Consider the following 22,978-nt stretch of genomic DNA (forward strand, 5'->3'; position numbering starts at 1 on the left):
TGATTAATCCACAAAATTATTAATATTTTCTTTTCTTTTGTTGTTTAAACGCTCAATTTGCGCAATTGCCGCGTCGTACTGTACAGGTGCAACTTTTAGTTTTGTCAAACATTTTCATAATCCGAAAACGAGTGTAAGAAATTATTTATAAAACTAAAAGTTGCGATATGTCTTATGGATTTAACGTCAAAACTCTTGTTGAGTCAAATTTATTTTTGTATTTAGAAAAAAATGTCATATTCACACATTCACGACAAAAGCTCAAGAATTAATAAAAAAAAAAAACTATTATAAATTCAGATATTATTTCGAATATGACAACGAAAAAGTAATTTAAAAAGTATTATGAAGAGATTATTTTGAGTCTTCGTGAAGTAAAAACTCAACCAATAGATAAATTAAATAGAAAAAAATATTTCGTAGTTTCAACTAATTCTGTGGGACTGTCCTAGTAAATACCCTTAAAAAAAAAACAGATGAAATTTCAAAATATTTTTTGGAATTAATTCTGTTGTTGTTTATTCGGACGTAAGTTGAAAATACATTTTATATTCTCTGGTATTTCTTCTCGGGACCATTTGAATATTATAAATAATTTTTCTCTGTTATACTCATTATCATAACCATAATTAATTTAATTACTCAACAATATAAACCGACTTCTTTCAAATGCCCAAATGCCGCAAGTATTTTTGTGTTTCCTTATCCATTTATTTACTTGATTGATCGATTATGTTTTAAGGGAGAAAAATTATGATGACATCAACATGTGGTAAAAGTGTGTTGGAGAGAAAAATCTCTAGAAAGTTTAAAAGTGTTTTGTAATGTGAAAGTGTATTAAAGTTAATTGGTTTATTAATATCTTCATGGTTTCTAATTATCATGCATTAATTTTATTTAACTCTTTAGTATACAGGTTATATTTTACATTAAATTGTGATGTACATTTATTAGCTGATTTAACTATGTAGATAATTTAGAAAAATAACATTTAAATTGTTAATTTAAGCATTATTCTATTGCCATAAAGCATTGGTGTCGTATATTCTTGAGGTTATAGATGTGGAATTATAAGATTTCTAATTAATTTATATATTGATAATAGTAACCTAAGAGATATATATTTTTTATGATTATTTAATTAAATATATTCTAACATACCAATTCTTTGAATTGAAATTTGCGGATTTTATTGATTAAAATGCGCGGAAACGTAACTGTTTGTTTGTTGTTGAAAGTTTCAAGGCTTAGTAATTAATATTTTGCCGGTATCTGTACACCGGTATTTAATTTAACTTAATTGTTGTACTTTTCTTTAAGGTATTCTCAGCTAATATTTATAGGAGTCAAGTTGCTGGGCATGGTTTTTGTTAAAGTTATCTTTTTGCAAGAAGTAAAGTCGAAGCTATTAGAATTATTTTGCAGGAAAGATGGGACTGAATTGTTACTTATTAGGTAGAATTAGATTAAACTAAGTTCGTTTAATAAATCCGCCGAAGTTTTGGCGGGAGAATATTGTGTCTCACACGTTTAACTTTGAGGGAGGACAATTTCAATGAGGAGAAAGAATAGTTTGTCAGGCCGGGAAAATTTCTATAAGTCACTCCTGGTTTGTTAACTAATAACTTTGCATAGCTGATGATAGCTCAGCAGAACGCATAAAAATGCCGCAACCCACAACAAAACATACGCTATAAGGGATATAATAATTTTATTGCTCTTATTTAAGCATTTTTTTTCATAAACGTCTTTGTTCTTAATGAAATAAATATTTTCTGAAATAAAAATAAAATTTTATTAAGTAAAAGTATAGGTAATTTTTTTGAGCATAAATATTACGAACTTTAATGATAAAATTAACACCTTTAGAATATAAATTTAGATTTTTCCTTTCATATTATGGAAGAAAAGAACATAATAAACCTATAATGATAATTTTTTTTTCAAACGTTTAATTCTAGCCCGCTATAATTTACCGGAAAGAAAACTTTATTTTATAATATTATAATTTTCTAACGTTTTTTTTTAGTTTTTTCCTTTTAAATCATAATAGAAATAAATATTCTTGTCAAATACATTCTTATTCTTCAAAAATATTGAAAAAGTAAAATACAAATTTATGAAATATATTTTGGAGTGAAAGTTTTACGCAAACCCTGTTAAATGATGAAAAAAATATTTTTTAATACACACAATACTTTTACTTGTAAGTACCAATGTAATTTAATGTAAAAAGCGATTTTATTTTATTTTTTAAAAATTTTATCGACAACCCAGCGTTGACAAATGTACGCGGCATTTTCGCGCACAGCAAATGTACAACTAGTGACGGCACGTTTACAGTTATAATTTAGTTTTTAATGTTGTGTGATTATTAAAATCAAGGGACTTAAGAATTATATATAGTTTCACCATAATATTCTGCTACGCTGGGCACACCAAACGGCCGTGAAGTATAGACTTGTTAAGAGTATTGTATATAAATAGATTAATTTCTCCTTCGCAAGGGCAGTTGATTGTAGTGTACGAGATAGAGAGCTAGCAATGACCCAGGATTTTCTTCAGCTACAGTGGCCAAGAAATTGATTCAGTGCAGGGGGCCGGGATGTCTTGGGATTGATGCTTGCTGCTCTTTATCGAGCCTAAGGGGCTGGTGCTTGTGGCACATTGTTGACCCTGAGGGGTAGGTGCTTGTAGCAAATTGTTGAGCCTGAGGGGCTGGTGCTTGTGGCACATTGTTGAGCCTGAGGGGTAGTGCTTGTAGCACATTGTTGACCCTGAAGGGTTGGTGCTTGAGGCACAATGTTGACCCTGAGGGGTTGGTGCTTGAGGCACATTGTTGACCCTGAGGGGTTGGTGCTTGAGGCACATTGTTCACCCTGAGGGGTAGGTGCTTGTAGCAAATTGTTGAGCCTGAGGGGCTGGTGCTTGTGGCACATTGTTGACCCTGAGGGGTAGTGCTTGTAGCACATTGTTGACCCTGAAGGGTTGGTGCTTGAGGCACAATGTTGACCCTGAGGGGTTGGTGCTTGAGGCACATTGTTGACCCTGAGGGGTTGGTGCTTGAGGCACATAGTTAAGCCTGCATGAGGGCTAGGTGTATGTTGCACATTGTTAGCCCTGAGGGGTTGGTGCTTGTTGCACATTGTTAACCCTGAAGGGTAGGTGCTTGTTGCACATTGTTAACTCCAAAGGGTTGGTGCTTGTTGCACATTGTTAACCCTATGGGGTTGGTGCTTGTTGCACATTGTTGACCCTGAGGGGTTGATGCATGTTGCACATTGTTAACCCTGAAGGGTAGGTGCTTGTTGCACATTGTTAACTCCAAAGGGTTGGTGCTTGTTGCACATTGTTAACCCTATGGGGTTGGTGCTTGTTGCACATTGTTGACCCTGAGGGGTTGATGCATGTTGCACATTGTTAACCCTGAAGGGTAGGTGCTTGTTGCACATTGTTAACCCTGAAGGGTTGGTGCTTGTTGCACATTGTTAACCCTGTGGGGTTCGTGCTTGTTGCACATTGTTAACCCTGTGGGGTTGGTGCTTGTGGCACATTGTTTACCCTGAGGGGTTAATGCTTGTTGCACACTTTGTATTCTGAAGGGTTAATGTTTGTTGCACATTTTTTACCCTATGGGGTTAATGATTGTTGCACATTGTTTACCCTGATGGGTAATGCTTGTTGGACATTGTTGACCCTGAGGGGTTGGTGCTTGTTTCACATTGTTTACCCTGAGGTGTTGGTGCATGTTGCACATTGATGAGCCCGAGGGCTAGGTGCGTTTGTACAATGTCAAGCATGAGGGCTATATGCTTGTTGCACATTGTTGACCCTGAAGGGTTGGTGCTTGTTGCACATTGTTTATCCTGAAGGGTTGGTGCTTGTTGCACATTGTTTAGCTTGAGGGGTTGGTGCTTGTTGCACATTGTTGACCCTGATGGGTTGGTGCTTGTTGCACATTGTTGACCCTAATGGGCTGGTGCTTGTGGCACATAGTTAAGCCTAAGGGCTAGGTGCATGTTGCATATTGCTGACATGACCCTGAGGGCTTTGTGCTTGTTGCACATTGTTGACCCTAGGGGTTGGTGCTTGTGGCATATTGTTGAGCCTTAGGGCTAGGTGCTTGTTGCACATTGTTGACCCTAAAGGGGTTGGTGCTTGTGGCATATTGTTGAGCCTGAGGGATAGGTGCTTGTTGCACATTGTTGAGACAAGCGTTGCGGAGCCACCATATTTAGCAGGAGCCGTTATTTTCGTTAAAAAAACGGCTCCAGCTCCAGGGTAGCTAAAAAAAGAGAATTTTTAGTATTTATAATTTGGTAACTCAGTTGTGTCGTGTGCAAATGCCCCATTTAAGTTATTAAAGTCCAATTTGTCAAAAATAGAATGTTAAAACATTCAAAAGTCAAAAATAGACTTGGTAAAAAAAAATATATTGAGTTTTTCTTGGTTTTAGGTCGGAGCCGGAACTGGAGCACATTGTTGAGCCTGGGGGCTTGGTGCTTGTTGCACATTGTTAATCCTATGGGGTTGCTGTTTATTGCGCATTGTTGAGCATGAAGGCTTGATGCGAATTGCTGAGCTTGGTGTTTGTTGAACCTAGTTTAAAGTATAGGTACTTTTGATGAGGTGGAGGCCTAGGGCTTGTTGCACATTGTAGAGCCTGAGAGCTTGGTGTTTGTTGTTATGAATTGATGAGATTGTGGACCTGGTGCACATTTATCAGTCTGAGTGCTTTGTACTTTTTAAGCCAAATGTGTGATTCGCAGTTTTGATATTAGCAATGTTTTGATGAATCTAGAGTGCTTAAATATTTAGCTTGTCTTTTTATGCTAAGAATTAGGAGCAAAGTGTTCTGTGATGGATTTATTCATCACGTGGTTTAGTTTTGTACAAACAAGTCTTCATCACTGTGTATTTGGTACACATACATTATATGGCAAAGCTAAAAATGTCCAAATTGTTTGTACACTTTTAATAAAGATATTTCTATAAGACAATAGATGCTCGCCATGTTCTAGATTCAAGTTTTAAATTGTGATTGCAATCTTTCATTTGTAAGCATGCTATAGTTAACTGTCTAGTAAATACTCACATAAAATTAAGAGGCAGTTTTGTACCAATACACTTGCAGTAACCTAGACGGACAAATCTTAATTGAAAAATTTCTTTTAACAAGGATGACAACATCCATAAATGCAAAGATCTTAAACGGTAGGACAAACAAACATTAACACCTATTGCGTGTCAGAACTGAACAAGTAGAACATAAATTTATACGTCTAACAAAATTAAAAGTAAATTTGTTGCTAAACTGCTTAAATAGAGGATATTGTTAAAGGACATACTGACATTTTTAAGACCTGATTATAGAGATGCTTCACTTACAACATTGTAACTTGTAATAGGAATCATAATTCAAAAAATCAGATGATAATGTAAGTATAAAACAAACAAAATTTTATAAAAAAGATTTAAAATCAACTTGACTTGAAATGAACTTACGGGCATTCTGGTAACGATTATAAAGTTGCTACGCTTTTTAAATTGTCATCATTATAAGAAACTTTCGCTTTTAAAAAGTTGTATGAGAAAATCTAGCTTTTATAAGGAGGCATTGTTCAAATTTTAATATAAATGTATGTTATTTGCGAAATATTTTTTTGTAATACATTTTTAGTAGCGAAGCTACTCTATAATTCACTTTGTCCGTCCGTCAGTCAGTCAGTCCGTCAGTCAGTCAGTCCGTCAGTCCGTAACGCTATGGGGGAAACGGGATTTACTCAGCTCCTATAAAAGATAGAATGCTGAAATTTTTTGACAACATTCCCATTATTAAGGAGCACAATTGACCATAAAACATCATTTGCGGTCGGACCGATTTTTAGCAGGTTTTAGGCTATTTTTATATTTTTCACATTTTTCTCCATATCTTCAGTGTTTATGGTCCGATTTTCAAAATTTTTTCAGTTACAGATATCAATATTAAATTTCCTGTCGTTTAAAGAAACAAGCATGAAGGCCAGACTGCCTTTTAGCAGGTTTTAGGCTATTTTTATATTTTTCACATTTTTCTCCATATCTTCAGTGTATGGTCCGATTTTCAAAATTTTTTCAGTTATAGATATCAAAATTAAATTTCCCGTCTTTTAAAGAAGACAACCATGACGGCCAGACTGCCTTTTCAGCAGGTTTTAGGCTGTTTTTTTTTATATTTTTAACATTTTTCTCCATATCTTCAGTGTTTATAGTCCGATTTTCAAATTTTTTTCAGTTGTAGATATCAAAATTAAATTTCCCATCTTTAAAGGAAATAACCATGACGGCCAGACTGCCTTTTTGGCAGGTTTTAGGCTATTTATAGATATATTTAACACTTTTTTCCATATCTTCAGTGTATATGGTCCGACTTTCCAAATTTTTAAAGTTTTTAAGGATTTAAAAATTAAATTTTTTGTCGTTTTAAGAAAACAACCATGGCGGCCAGACTGCCTTTTATCAGGTTTTTGGCTTTTTTTATTTCCCAAGATCTTTGTTTATTTTGATCCAATTTTCAAACTTTTATGGGATATCAGTATCAAAATAATTTTTCCCATTGTTATGAGCATCTTTAATATAATTTACTTTGACCATCGTCACCATACAAAATAAAACAAGGTTTCATATTTATCTTATCCAATAAATTTATTCTTGATTTTAGTAAAAACCTTTTAAATCTACCTGTACGTATTCCCATCTACGATTTTTTGTGCTTCGCTACTTATGGATGTTGTCATCCTTGTTCTCTTTACTATCTATCCATATTTATTAGAAAAGTAATTTTTGGATTGTAGGGTTATGTAGGCAAAGTTTTTTGTTAATGAATATGAAAGGATTATTATCGCTAAGAATGTGAGATTATTGGATATTCACACTTTTATTAGGCCAAATAGACATTCCATTCATTCATAACCAACCATTATAAGAAGAAAGGGATAAGTATAGAATAAACAAGGATGACAACATCTATAAGTAGCGAAGCACAAAAATTGTGGATGGGAATACGTACAAGTAGAAAAAAAGGATATTCTTTAAAATCAAGAATAGATTTATAAGAGAAAACAAGCACAAAACCTTATTTTTTTTAATATAATGACATACCAACGTTCAAAGTGAATTACATACTGGATGCTCAGAACAAAAGTAAAAATTTTTATGATACTGTCATCGCAAAAAAGTTTGCAAATCGGACCAAAAACACCAAAGATATTAGAAATTATGTAGAAATATAAAAATAGCTAAAAACCTGCTAAAAGGCGGTCCGATCACCATGGATGTGTTTTTTAAACATCAGGAAAATTAATTTTGATATTCTTAACTAAAAAAATTTTGAAAATCGGACCATAAACACCAAAGATGTGGGGAAATATGTAAAAATATAAAATAGCCAAAAACCTGCTAAAAGACAGTTCAACCTTCATGGATGTTTCATAAACAGCGGGAAATTTAATTTAGATATCCATAACTAAAAAAAATTTTAAATAGGACCATACATACCAAAGTTATGGTGAAAAATACAAAAATAGCCTAAAACCTGCTAAAAAGCAGTCCGACCGCCATGGATGTGTTAACGTTAATATGCTCCTTAGTAATGGGAATGTTGTCAAAAAGTTTCAGCCTTCTATCTGTCATAGGAGCCGAGAAAATAACGTTTCCCCCACTTTGTCTCAGACGGACGGACGGACATTTCGGATTATAGAGTAGCTTCGCTACTAAAAAGCTAGTGAGGGTTTATCGATCCGTTTATTTCATGATTTCATAACTACAAATGAGAATTATGAAAGTATTTGACCTTTCCGTATAAATATAATGTGTACTAATGTATAGTGTACTATATCGTACACTAGCGGCTACGCCCCTAGAGGCCTTTAGTGGCACTTTAAATGTTGTCTAATTTTCTAATAATTTCTATGTTGCGTTCAAGTCTCTACGTTAAAAAAAAATTCGATCTTTTTGTGTTCCCTCTTGGGAGGGCTGTGCTAAAATTTACTCGAACTACTAATAGCTAAAGTTCAATATTGCAGTATTGTAAAGTTAGTAAACATTTTGCATGTTATTTACCAACAAAGGCCTTCATGATTGCTTTAAATCCATCACAAAATATGGAAATGACATTTTAGTAAACAATCCATTTTTCCAATGTTTTTTTTTCATGCCTAAATCTATCATTTCTCTGGGCATGACTTTGTTAAAACCTTCTCGGAAACCTCTCTTCATTCCCCCCTTGAGCTGTTGGCTCTCAGAGGCGTGTTTTACAGTCAATCTCTCGCACTCGGAGAAAAATTGTTTCTCCCTCTATTTCTCTCTAGTTTAAAGAGTATCAGTCAATGTTTATACTTGCTCTTAACTAAGTTGAGCTCTTGCTGAGTGTCGTGTATAAACACTTCATCGGGCAGTTGCAAATTATATGAATCAAAGCTCTAAGAAAACGGAGAATATACACAAGTATATCATCCTGTTTCTGCAAAGATATACAGATGTGATTTGTTTATCTAAAGCCAAATCTCACCTCTTTTTCTGGCCAGAGTGTGAACGCAAACAATTTTCATTTCAGTCACTTTTTAAAGTGTGTTTGTTTGCATTAAAGGCTAGAGTTGTAATTGCACACATATCCAAACATTTAACACACATACACCTGTGTTTATTTAGGGTTGTGTTGTCTGTGATTCTGATGGACTAGATTTATGACGTGGATAAATAGTTTGACACACTTTGTATATAAATAAAAAAAAAAGATGCCCTGATGCTGTAAAAATACACATTATGTGATACAACTTACAGTTAATCAAAAATAATCATACAGGCATTGTATAGAAAAGTGTAATTGTTCTACTTTTTAAAGTACACATGTATAAAGTGACGAAAAATAGTTGTGTTGAATTGATGCTTTAGCCAAAGGCTTAGGAATGTTCTGACCAAGATAAATAGATTGTCAACTCCTCAGGCTATCCTATATATTTCAAAAAATTGAAAAGTGATGTTGGTAGAATATTAAACATTATATAAACCATAATGGAAGCTTTTTCTTGAAAAAAAAATCAATATATAAATAGGACAAAGAGAGGTGATTTTGTGCTGAGACAAAGATAATTTGTTGTCAAGAGATTTGTTATGTAATGAGAGAGATTGTATTTTTATTGGCCGCGTAATTCCTTTTACTTTTTCGGAGCACAAGTAAATTCAGGTAAAACCAATCTTTGTTTTCATTTTTACAGTCAATTTTCCTTTTTATTTTCACTTTTTTTCTGTGGCGAAGCTGATATATAATCAAGGAGGTATGTACTCCTCCCATATGAGAGATTCAGTCAAAAAAAATAAGATATTCTCAGCTGCTATAGACGAGAGAGGTCTTTTTTTCTAGTATTCTAGAAATATATATTAATTACCATTGTTATAGATTACTTTTTAGGAATATCTTTTCTTGCTTTTGCATGTTGAAGAAAGAAAATTCTTATAATTTTGCATTATAGATCTTACAATTTGTTCATTCTTTATCAGAATTTTCATACAAAAAAACTAACATGCTTAAATCACAATCCAATCCTGTATAATCTTTACTATGTTTAAAATCTAATGTTATGAAAAGAATATTTATCCCTGAAGGTATAATCTAATATCGAAATCCTAAACTTATATCAATAAATGCAAATTTTTACTATTTTATTCAACAAGCATCCTGTACCTAGTCGTTTCAAATTTCTGCAATTCAGTTTTTTACCAGATTTATCTTGATTTTAGAGGTTAACTAATTTAATGTTTATGTTGAATTTAACGTAAAAAGTTGTAATTTTTATTTAATCTAAAAATAAATGTCTAGGAATCAAAAGTCATGGCATATTGACTGTAACATAACATTTAATAGTATGTCAATTGACTTGATTTGATCAAATTCACTAAAAGGATAGCGGAGACATGAAAAAAATAATAAAAAATTATGGTTTCTTTTTGTTCATCCAAGCTTTTTATATTTTGCTGAGAAAAATAGTGCAGTTAGTCGGATTGAAGATAATGTCAAATAATACAGTTATGTTTCAATAACTTGTAGAGTACTAGCTGCTTCACTCCCTAGAAGCCTCTAGGGGCCTTTAAGGTAGGAAGGGTTATGTCCACACCCTCATTTTCAATTTAAATTTTTTAAATAATTTTTGGGTTGCATTTTTTTAAAGGAGAACCATATCGGCTCACCGGTAAGCAAGGTCCTTTGAGACAGACAAAAAAATATATTTTGTTTAATTCAACATTTTCTTTTTTGACAGTAATAAAGTACTATTAGCCTTGAAAAATATTTGCTTATTAAACCAATAATAGAATTGCAATTTTCTAATAACCGAGCCAAACTACGTCTGGCCGTTATCTGTGATCATTTTTGTTCCTTACATTATAACAAGTATAAGGTTATTTGATATTTTAGCGTTGAATTTCGAGGGTATACTTAATAGTTATTTTACCCAAGAACATTTTTTTGTTTAGTCTATTGCCTATCTAAGGTTATTTTATGTAAGGAAACTTTAGTTGAGCCTTGCATAGATAGGGTCTTGCAGGATTAGATGCCGAAGAGGCGAGCATCAAGCTTTTGAAAATATATTTATTTAGGGAGGGAAGGGGGGGGGGGTTACTCTCAAACTGTGGGAATACACTGTGTTATTATCTCGAAAATATTTCGTGTTGACCATTTTTTGTGATGGTTTTTCTGATTGATACTGTAAAGGTTATGTCTACCTTAATTTGATAAGGGTTCATCAAAAGATATTTTTATATCATTATAAAAAGGAGACCTAGTAATTGTCTTTACTTAATTAAAGATCTCACTAACTGCTGAACCAATAATTTTCTACCTTACAGTAGAGCATTTTATAGGTTCCAGGAAGGTTTTAATCTATTATTCCATTAGTAAATAAATTGACTTATATTGTGGAAGGATTAGATTATATCTAAATTATGCACATATAAAAAAAAACGCCAAGAAAAAACTTTGGAAAAATTATAGACCTTAATTCAAATTAAAAATGTTGCAGGTTACCACCCTACATGGCTATACTAACCTAATCTTTACCTAACCCAGTAATAGCAAATACGTTTCATTTAAAATGTTTGACCCATTGAATGTTGAAGGGGCCAGTTTGGAAATTCTGATTATGATAAAAATCCAAGGGTTTGGGTTTTTCTTGTTTCCCTCTTACTCAAAATTACCTAAACGTAACCTGTCATTCTTTAATGATAAAAATAATGATAATAATACCAATTATATAGAAAAATAGACAACCTATATATTTACCTTAGCGAGCATGTTTGTTATTATCTTTAAATTGTTGCTCTACTTGTGGGTGTTCATCCATTTCCCCTTATCATCACATTAGCATTTAGTGTTTTATACTTTACTCTATTTTAAAGTAGTAAGGTTTTTTGCTTGTATCTTAGGATTTCAAAAGCCACTGAACCGATTGAGTTCTCTATTTTAGGTAAGCTTTACATTGGTCCTTAGATATTTTTTAGGCTATTTAATTTTTCTATCAAAGTCTTGGATTGTTTTAGGCTATTTTCTTTCCTTCCCTACCCTTTTGAATAAATAGATCCTAAATGTGAGAGGAGTTATTTAAACATCAAATAAATGAGAAGTTAGGTAATGGTTAATAATTAGAGGTTAAATTCTGTGCTATTGAAATGATAAGTATTCTGATAATTTGGTATTGTAACAAATGTGCTGAATTGAATGCACACCCTATTTGTAATGTTTACCTAAGCCTTATTACCCCCAACAAGCTGAGTTTATTACTTAAAAAGTGTTGAAATGTGAAAAAATGGTTATTTTTCATCATTATAGTTGTTTATTTATTTTTAAAACTGACTTAATTTTTGGCTTATTGTTATAATGCCATTATAATAAGCATAAACTTTTCAAAAGAAGCATATTATGCTATGAAATTTTAATTGACGTATTTAAGGATTGGACTATTAATAGTAAAGTTGTAGAGTGTGGGTAGTTTACAAGTGTTCTCTAGACATAATCTAAATAATCGGATTAAATAGGTAGTTGTTTTTCATATTAGTATCAGCCTATCAAGGTTATACCTGTCCTTCAGTTTTATCAGCATGGCAACGCTACAGGTTGTCGAGATTTGTTAGTACGGAGCTTCTGACATTAATTTACTTGCAGAATAGAATTGCACATGAAACACGTTGGTGGACTAATATTGTATTTTTAAAAATAATCTTTATTTAAGTATACTAGCAGCTGCAAATCTAGCATATAAAAAACTTTATATTCAAAAGGGTAGAAAGGGGCAGAAAATAGCTTAAAACCATCCAAAGGCTTTAATTTAAAAAGAAAATGTTTAAAACTATCCTGGGACCCATGTAAAGCTTCCCTAAAGCTTCAGTTCAGTGTTAAATGAAATCTTCAGGTACAAAAAACCTTACTATTCATGTTTTATTAAATCTAAAGAAATTGCTGTAATAGATAGTCTCTTACTTGTTTAATATCAATTAACTTAAATGTAAAGTAATATTAATTTTAAAAAATATCCTTCAGTCAAAATAAACTATTTACACTTGAAATTTTAAATTTAACATCCGGCTTAATATTTGTAAATATTTATATATTGCAAATTCCTTCCATTTGCCAAAGGAATTTAGGAATATTTAAAATAAATAAATGTGAAGGTGTTTTATATTTTGATATGATAATTTGAACATACGTAATTATTGGAATAAAATATCTGATCACATTTTTTAAAAGTAAAGTTAAAAAATTAGTCCTAATATTAAAAAATAGGTATAATTTTTAGATTTTAACCTTTTTTGTTATTTTAATATCAGGCATGAAAATTCCCCCAAAAGTGTCCACAAAATAAATACAAATGTTATTCAAACATAAATGTAAATAGCCTGGCAATAAATCCTTAGATATTTGTTTTTATTGGACCCAAAATGTCAAAGATTACAATTTTCAACTGAATAACCTAGTAGAAGTGCAGGGATAGAGGGAAAGGATTTGTCCAATAAAAATATTATCTACAGAAGGGGTTATTTTGTTTGTCATAATTGGGATTATTAATTTATCGTCCATAGTTTTATCCCTTAAGTTCCCTGGGACGGAAGTGAGTGAAATTAGAACAAAGTTGATATACAAAATTTAATAGCAACAGTTTATATTTTTAATATTTTGTGTTTCTTAGAAAAGGACAAATTTTGTTTAAATTCTTGGATACAGAGATAGACGAATAGATGGTAATTTATTTCTGTTAATCCATATACAGTTAGGTTTTTACTCATTTTAGTGATATTTTCTTTAGAGTTCCACATTGTACTTAACTCTATTGTAGAAACTGTTAAGCAAATTCTCAGTTCTGTAACTCCTATGTGTAATATGGTTGGACTTTTTAATGGCACACAACCCTCCCCCACCCACCCTTCCAGATAAGACAAGTAGAAAATTATAGAATATTATTACGTTATTATTAAGTTATCTTAACGTATTTCTACAGATAGACGGACTTGCTGTATTTTTGCCTATAGATTAACTGTGCTTTCGAAACAGTCAAGATTCAAATAAAAAAAAATACTGCATTTAAATGCTAATAAATATATTTTATTTATATTTGAAAAATATTATAAAATATAATCTAACTCTTATAGAACCGTACTTGTTTCTAGTGAATTTTATAACTAGATTTTTTTTTCTAACATGAAACGTCGGTTGTAATTTTCCAATCGTTGGTTAAATTGAAACAAGGTGTCCACCTTAATAAAGCCTATTTAATCTTTTCTTGTATATCAATTTAAGTAGCTAAAAAAAATAACCTGCGACTTGTGGCACGTAGCTCATCTACTCGTAGTCGGAAAGGTAATAGGTTCGAGTCTCGGCCCAACATCACGTTAAAGTGGCTCCTATTGCTATGTCAGGTGCGTGACATAAATAGTAAATTCAGGCGCAACTCACTACCATGCACAGTTGGGACTTTTAAGCAAAGCTATGGTCGTACAATCAAAGTGTTGGTTGTCTATTTGGTGTTACCTAATCTGCTACTCTGGGTGTTTTGGCAGAAAATGAGAGATTTGCCTCCCCTTAGTTCTCCTTGGTTGTCGGACGTGACGTTAGTGTCATGGACAGTAGCCTCGCCCGTAACAATCCGCAATTTTAATCCATTTTAACCATCATATGGATATTCTCCCTTTGTAATAGGAGAATATTAGGTTTGTGGTGGTAGATGTTAATTCTCATAAATATTCTCTTTTCCTGAAATGCTTTGTGTATAGATAGAATGAAAGGAATATTTCTAGATATTGGAAGCGCATACCGCAGGGTTTATATTGTAGAATAGCTTCTGTATAATTTACCTTGCAAATGTATATGAATATATCCCCAAATTGGGATGAAAATTAAGCTTCTTAACAGCGTTTCGGAGCCGGGAGCCAGGAGCAGCAACATTTTTGGTGGAGCCGGAGCCGTATTTTTCGTTAAAAACGGCTCCGGCTCCAGATTAGCTAAAAATGATTTTTTAAAGTAATATTATAATTTGGCAACGGTCTATTTCTATATAATAAACTGAAAAGCTATTGTTACTTAACAAATAGACACACATTCTTCTACTTTTATATAGCTTTAATCAATTGAAAGCAAAATATTTTATATTATTTATATTATTTTATTAAATTCAATAATGAACAAAAATTTATATATTAATTTTAAGGTAGGAGCCGGAGCCGTATTTCCAGATACGGCTCCGCGGAGCCGGAGCCGCATCAAAATTAAACGGCTCCGAAACGCTGCTTTTTAATATTAACTGGGTTGTTTCTTATACAGGGTAGCAAAGTTTTTTTAAACAAAATATTTCTTGGGTACATTTCATTAGCCTCACTTACAGGATTTATGCCCCTTACTACAAAATGTTTTCTTCTATTTTAAAATGTTAATCATTTAATGGATTTATTATTACTTGGATCTTTCATCAGATTATTTTGTAATCAAAAAAAAAGAGAGACTTGTAGATGGCTAAAATAACGATCCACTTCCTTTACCCCATCCCCTCCCCTCTTGATAAACGAACTGACCAATAAACAATGTCCATGTAAGCAACATAAAATGACAATTCTCCCCTGTCATAATACCACATATATTCTATAATTATTTGTTATTGGCCTGTTTTAGAACTTGGCTGGTCAATGATGAATGTTTTTATCCTTGTTTATCTTGTGATATCAACCATCATTGCTGATAAAGAAGAATATCAAAAGTATATTGTCAGAACATTTTTATAAAAGATCAAGCATTTTTGTGGGAGAGAGAGGAATTACGTTTTATCACCTAAAAGTTGTTTCGCCTCTAACCTGTATTGAAGTGCGACCGGCGTTTAAAACCACCACAAAATATTAAAACAGTTTTCATACCAGCTAACTATGCAAAATTTATGTATTAAATTAAACATTGGTTGTCAGTCTATTTGGACGTCTGCAACTTAAACATCATAAAGAATTAAATTCTAAGCTGTTTTTTTTTATTCTGATCCAAACTCATACACACCCTTTATAGTTTATTTTTCGACTTAAATTCGTTAGAATATTACATTTACTTAAAATGTAAAAAGAGATTATGATTAATATTGCTCTTGTCAAAGCTACAGACAATAACTAAATAAAAAATTATAAAATCTTTTCTCGTATTCATTCGAATCCGGTGGATAGGAACCGGTTCTCATCCATACGAAAAAACTATGTCTAGCATTGTATTATATCCAGCTTTCTACGAATATAGAAATGTACAATCATAAGATTAAAACCAGTTTTTTTAGCCGGTGCCTTTGGCACCCCGGGGCTAAAAAAACTAGTTTTAATCTCATAATTGTACTTTCTATATCCGCGGAAAGCCGTTTATAATACGATGCGAGAAATAACTATTCCAGTATGGCTTCGAAACTGATTTATATTTGCTGGAATAGATCCGGTTCTCGGTCATACTAAAAAATCATGTATAACATCGTATTACAGACAATTTTCTACAAGCATTAAAATTATAAAACCGGTTATAATCCCATAAATTTCATTTTTATATACACACTCAGTAACCTGTCTGTAATTCGATGAATTTTTGAAGAGGTTTTTGAGTTTTCTTTTGGAAAATTCAATCTGTTAAGAAGGCACTCTAAAAAAGCATTATTAGAAAGTATACAATAATTTCCTATTTTATCCTATCTTGTAACGACTATAGAGTTGCTACACTTTCTAATTTATGTGAGTAACTGTTACAGAAATAATCCTGCAAAGCTTGAAAGTTAATTATTGATATAAAATCATGTTTAATTCCATACTTTTAGTCAGGGTGCCGGAGCCGGGAGCCGTGAGCAGCAACATTTTTGGTGGTGCCGGAGCCGTATTTTTTGTTAAAAACGGCTCTGGACTAGCTATAAATGATTTTTTAAAGTAATATTATAATTTGGCAACGGTCTATTTCCATATAATAAACTGAAAAACTATTGTTACTTAACAAATAGACACACATCCTTCTACTTTTATATAGCTTTAATCAAATGAAAGCAAAATATTTTATAGGTATTATTTATTTTATTTTATCAAATTCAATTATGAAAAAAAATTTATATATTAATTTTAAGGTAGGAGCCGGAGCCGGAGCCCCATCAAAATTATACGGCTCCGACACCCTGCTTTTAGATCTTTTATATTTATTTTTCTTTCTAATAGGAAGATTTACAATTATTGCTTTTGACAGAACGTCTCAAAAGTTTCTTTAATTAATAACTCAGTCATTTCATAATGATTCAGTTTTCTTAATGTCAAATACTATTACATAAAGTAGTAAGTTTTTTTTGTCCGTAGCTTGGAATTTTTAGAACTACAGAACCGATTGAGTTCTCCATTTAAGGGAAGCTTCACATAGGTTTCGGAAGTATTTTAAGGCTGTTTTATTTTCATTATTAAGTCTTGGGAAGGTTTTAAGCTATCCCCCCACCCCTTTTCTACTCCTTCTAATACAGAGCTCCTAGATGCTTGGGGAGCAACCGCTAGTTATAGATGTTGCAAACTACGTTTAATGGTTATTTTTGTTATTGATCAATTGTATTAAATCATCTTTTTATGCATTAATAATATTTTAAGAGCGCCTACTGTTAATATTTTTTTTCCCTAGGTTGTATGTTATCCATTTTTGTAATTTGTACCTCTAGAACCTCTTTCCCCATTAAGTGTAAACAGAAAAACTTGCCACTAACTTCTACTGGGCTATATCCCAAAGGGCTCTTCTAGCCCGCCCTTGTTTAATCTAACCAAACCGTTAAAACTTTTTCTTCAATGTTTTTGGGGGGTTTTGACTAAGTTATTCACCTTCTTCCAAAATAATAACAATAAAAACGAAATTATGTGCCATGTCCTAATATTTCTTTTTAAGAAATATTCTAAAAGTTGTCTATTTTCTGATTTTATTGTCACTTCTATTTTTTTATGCATAAAAATTATTCTGAATTGGGTTACTAATACTGAAATTGACTCACAGATTTTCTATTATTATTATGTCATAGATTTTTCCTAGAATTTTATTCTTTTTCTTTCAATAGAATATTTGTTTGTATTTGTTTCTTTGTTGCCCTATTATGTGGATTATAAAAAAAATAATGTACACTTTTCTTTCTTTTAAGACCTTTACTTTCAAAAGATTTTAATTTTAAAATAATCCATCTTCTTTATTATTTCAGAAGAATGGAATCTTCCATTTTTCCTTGGACTCCGAGCTTATCCGTGGCCTTCGTGTGACCCTGGAATGGAACGCTTACTACCTGTTTACCTGACGCAGAAGTGCGTAAAACTGACTGATACCCATGGGTGACGCACTACTGGCGCACAAAAACTCTCGCAAAAATGTTTTTCGCAGGAAAATGAGTTTATTATTATTTCTGAATTTTATTATACTCTTTAGTAGCGAAGTTACTCTTTAATAAACTATAATTTACTTAGTCTGTTGGTTGTGTTATACACAATTTATTTCTCGTTGATCTCTTTTTTTTATGACCACTAAAACCCTTACTTTATCCGTTTGTATCCTTAGGAATTGTTTGTCCTTCACTGCCCATGGTTGTTGTCATCCTTGTTTCTAAATGAAAAAAGTAACATTTTACAAGAAAAAGTTGTAAGTTACTTCAAAGATATAAATTTTCATCTTAATGAATTCTTAGATTTATCTTTCAGTGACCTTTCCTTGGGATTTTTAGTATTAAGTATTTACTTTAATCTCGATCTAAATCTATATTAGCTATGTTCAATGAAGTTTTGTACTTTATGATTATCCTATTCTTAAAATGCAAATATTGGTGCCCACTTTTGACCATCAAATATAAAATGTTTGACCAAGCAACCCACAATTGAAGAATTACTTGATGGCTTGTTGCAAATTAGTGCATTTATTATTTTTGGAATGGCCTTCATTTTATGGCAAAATAATATTAGTGGTTGTGTAACTAAATATTTTGCACAACAACATTTGTTTTGCACAGTTTTAAAAAAGGCATATAGATTTTACTATTTCCACTAATAGAAAGGAATTTGTAATGCTTTCTTGTCAATATTTTTCTTTCTGTGGGACCTTCAAAACAGTTTATTTTGTGTGTATTGACAGGTTTCCTCCAATTTATGTACTTTGGTTAGCTTTCATTTCAAATAGCTTTGCTACTACTGGAAGTAATCATCCTTGTTTATCATAAAAGTAGCAGTGTTGCATAATTTGGGTTTCTGTTGTGATTGTAGTCAAAGAGAGGGGGGACAATGGGCTGTTTATTGCACTGGTCCCCAAAGTTTAATAGTAACGTTTTCTTATTTTTGTTTAAACGTTTCAACTACTAATTTTAATTTACAGAAGGGATAATTTTGTGTATCATCAAAGGGGATTTACATCAATTTATAGGCCATTGTCTTATTTTTCTAGATATTGTAGTTCTTGGAAGGGAAATGTTGCCTTATTAACGTGACTCCAGAGCATACTGCAGGTTTATGCATTTACATTGTAAATACTTGTCACTGGTCACGTCATTTATTTTGATCAGGGGTGTGCGGGATGGGGATTATTTGGGGATGTTGACACCCCCCGAAGAAAACAATCAATTTCTTATTTCAAAACTTCACCACTTTGTTGAACAATTACAGGGATTGTTACATGGAAAAATTACTCAAGAACTTTTTTTGTATTTTAGAGATTGACAAATCTTTCATTGATCTATTCCTGTCTGAATTTTATACCTGTTGGGGGTATTAGTAACTATTTTGTTTAACGTAGGTTATATTCTAACAGATTGTAGGTATTTGTAGATTTTTTTACACTTTTCATTTCATGTATTTAGAAATTATCACCCACTCCTTTAGCTAAATTTATCACAAAATATAGTTTATAATCTAAGCATTTAAGATTTTAGAGTATTTCTTTTTTAAAAACTGCTTTAAAAAATCAAGGGAAATCTAGTATATTGACCAAAAATTGCTTTTATTCATTGCTGTAAATTTTTTTAACATTCTGATTCGTGCACACTCCCTTAACAAGATATTCATATGATACTGGTAGAAACCGCAGTTTGGTCAGAATTTGTGGAATGTTCGCTGTAGCTGAACTATTTTCATAGTCTGCACCAAATATAAAAATACTAAGGAATTTTGATAGAGAAAACTAAGAATGTCATTATAAAACAGATTAAAGGTTATGTAAATTGCTAAATAAGAGAATATTATCTGCTGCCAGAGTTGGAATGAAAAACCCGGGGTTTTTTAAATACTTTTTAAACTCTATTTTGACTTATTTGTAGTTATTTACTTTAAGAGCATCAATATTAATCAACTTATAGACATTTTAGAACATATTAGTCAAATTATGGTATAAAAACTGCATTTGAAAAATCTTAAGGAACATTTTATGTAGGTATAAAAAACATTAAGTACAGTAAAAAAAAGTTAAAAACAGATTGTAAATACTAAGTACCGAATTTCGACGAAATGAAAAGCTTGTAATACTTAAAATATGCAATAATCATATATTTTTACAAAAAAAAGATCTAAAATAATTAAAGAACACGAATTATAACCCTGACCTGCAACGTATAAAATTCTTAATACATGTAAAAACAAGGATGACAACATCCATAAAAGCGAAGCACTGAAACGGTAGGACAAACGGACATAAACACTTATATAGTGTCAGAACTAAATAATCAGAATATAAATGTATAAGAGTTGAAGCAAAATTGTAAGTAAATTTGTTGAAAAATTGCTTTATACAGGATAATGTTAAAGGACATACTTACATATTTAGGACTTGATTTTAGAGTTGCTTCGCTTATAACATTATACTTTGTTGTCCCAGGAATCAATATACCAAAAATCAGATCAATCGGATGATTAGATCACATAAAAATTTGTTGTTAAAAAAGTAAAAAAATCAACATGTTTAAAATGGACGTACGGACATTTTGGTAATGATTATAGAGTTGTTACGCTTTTTACATCGTACCTAACTACTAAAGGAATCACCATGCAAAATTTGAAATCGATAGGACAATTCTAACATGCCTAAATTAAAGAAAAAAGCTATCCGTTACGGACGGACGTACGGACGGACCGACCCTAATTATAGAAAAGCTTCGCTTTTAAAAACAATACATGAAGAGCTAATGTAAATTCCATGGAAGGAAAGGAGAACATCTTGGTTTTAAAAGCGAAGCTTTTCTATAATTAGGGTCCGAGACAGATAGCTTTTTGTTAGTTAATTTAGGCATGATAGAATTGTCCTATCGATTTCAAACTTTACATGGTGATTCCTGTAGTAGTAAGGTACGATTTAGGAAACGTAGCAACTTCATAATTATTACCAGAATGTCCGTACGTCCATTTTAAACATGTTGATTTTTTACTTTTTTAACAATCTCTATGTGATATAATTATCCGATTGTTCTTATTTTTGGTATAATGATTCCTGGGATAACAAAGTACAATATTATAAGCAAAGCAACTCTAAAATAAAGTCCTAAAATGTAAGTATGTCCATAAACATTATTCTTTATCAAGAAGTTTTTCAACAAATTTACTCACAATTTTGCTTTTTCTCTCATTTATATTCTGATTATTCAGTTCTGACACTACATAAGTGTTAATGTCCGTTTGTCCAACCGTTTCAGAGCTTCGCTTTTATTGATGTTGTCATCCTTGTTAATAGATGGTCTTAGAATTTACTTATAATATTCCTAAAAGGTCTTGAGTAGATAAACTTAACATTGAATCTATAGGAAAATATCTCATGATATTTTTTATATATTTTATCTACGAGATGAATTTAATTATATTTTTAACCTTTGATGATTTTCTTATTTATTCCTCCATATACCCCCCCCCCCCCCCCCAACACCGGAATTTTAATTAAAATTTAAATATAATGATATCGAGTTTCTATATTACAGGATATTAAAGAATATTTCTTTACAATTAATTTGAGTATGTAAAAATATCTATTCCTATCACAAAAAATATATCAATTAATAAATGTAATTTCCCTCCAAGTGCCTATCAATCTCAGAACTGCCCCCCTTCTCCCACTAATTTAACTTCTTTTTTAATAGATTGAAAATGAGAGTGGGGAGTTTTTTTTTCTTATGCCTAATCAATGCGGTGGGATTAAAACCAGTACACAAAATAACCTAACCTTACCTAAAGAAATAAACTAAATTCTCCTCCCCCACCAATTTATTTCCAAGTTTTTCATATCATCGACCTGGCCCCTTATTAAGGAAAACCGACGTTTTGTTAATGTAAAAATAATATATTTACGAGGTATGGTAATAAACATTAAATTAAATTAATCATTTTTCCAAATTGATTTTACAAGATCAAAGGATCAATATTCAATAGCATTACAACTTTAGCGTCCTAATAATTTAACTTTTGACAGGTAAATAGTTGACCTAATCATATTAGCTTTCATAATTCATGATATTAAGAAAATCTTCATAAACTCATGCACCCCACAGAAAACTGCAATCCAAATTCTACAACTTCCTGGAGCGTCCAAGCAGCCGGCTGGAGATCCTGTATCATGTTGTTCTCTTCTGCATTGTATTCGTCTGCATCGCTCTCTCTGTCTTCTCAACTATCGACGCTCATGAGAAGGAGGTAAAATTGTTCTTATGACATGTTGGAACTATTATCCATTTTGATATATTTAAATCATACAATTTTTTTGTTCTGTAAACATTTTTTTCTTGTCGTCTTTTTAGTTGAAGATAAGGGTTAGATGACACAAGGATGTCTAAGGGGGCGTTAAAAATTAAGTGGTCCTTTTTTACTTCTTGCAAACTTTTACTTTCTTCGGTATGAAGCACAAGAACTGATAAAAATTACACTGATAACCTATAAAAGACCATTCTCGTGGCTCAAGTATTTTCTTCCCAGTTTGCAAACTACATTTAAACAATTTTGTGTAATTTTTGAGTACTGAAAGATAAACATTCAATATTGTACCTTATATTAGGCTTTTAAATGTTTTAGATTCAAATATGTCTGAAATACAAATCTTTTACAATAGAGGTTAGGATTTCTGAGAACCATGTTAACATAATATATTTTTCAAAGTTTTATTTTTAAATTTTCAAAAGCAGAGTTTGTTCTATAATGCTTGCTTCTCTTACTCTTTCTGTATGAATTGCTAGTTTATTATAATCTTTTTGGTTGTTTGTTGATGTAGTATTTTTTTTAATTGGTTGTTTATTAATGGGCAAAATTGTGCAACTTATGCTATACAAGTCTTTATAAGGCACGATCTTTTTAGATTTCGTTGTGTTAGGAAAGATATTCTATTTTAATGCCCTTTGAAAATAATTTCATTACTTTTTTCTCATTTGTCCGGTCCTTGGAACATCTAAAACGATAGTCTCCAAAAAGTTTCTCGGTCCGTTACGTTTTTTTG

General features: G+C 31.7%; 1 protein-coding gene across 3 annotated transcripts in view; it reads left to right on the top strand.

Moving 5' to 3' along the window:
- Positions 1-8,366: 8,366 nt before the first annotated feature.
- Positions 8,367-22,978, top strand: part of LOC145322492 (potassium voltage-gated channel subfamily KQT member 1-like) — a 66,805-nt gene continuing 52,193 nt past the window's right edge. For 2 of the 3 annotated variants that reach the window (XM_080164530.1, XM_080164518.1), the window contains exons 1-3: positions 8,367-9,223; positions 17,742-17,914; positions 22,041-22,185. In XM_080164530.1, the coding sequence (XP_080020656.1) occupies positions 17,865-17,914; positions 22,041-22,185 (195 nt within the window). In that variant the 5' untranslated portion in view covers positions 8,367-9,223; positions 17,742-17,864. Of the gene's footprint in view, positions 9,224-13,242; positions 13,267-17,741; positions 17,915-22,040; positions 22,186-22,978 lie in introns of those variants that run through there. The other variant, XM_080164525.1, reaches the window with a different exon arrangement.

Source organism: Acartia tonsa, chromosome 1 (assembly GCF_053477335.1).
Source record: "Acartia tonsa isolate MP-2025a chromosome 1, ASM5347733v1, whole genome shotgun sequence".
NCBI classification, from domain to species: Eukaryota; Metazoa; Arthropoda; class Copepoda; order Calanoida; family Acartiidae; genus Acartia; species Acartia tonsa.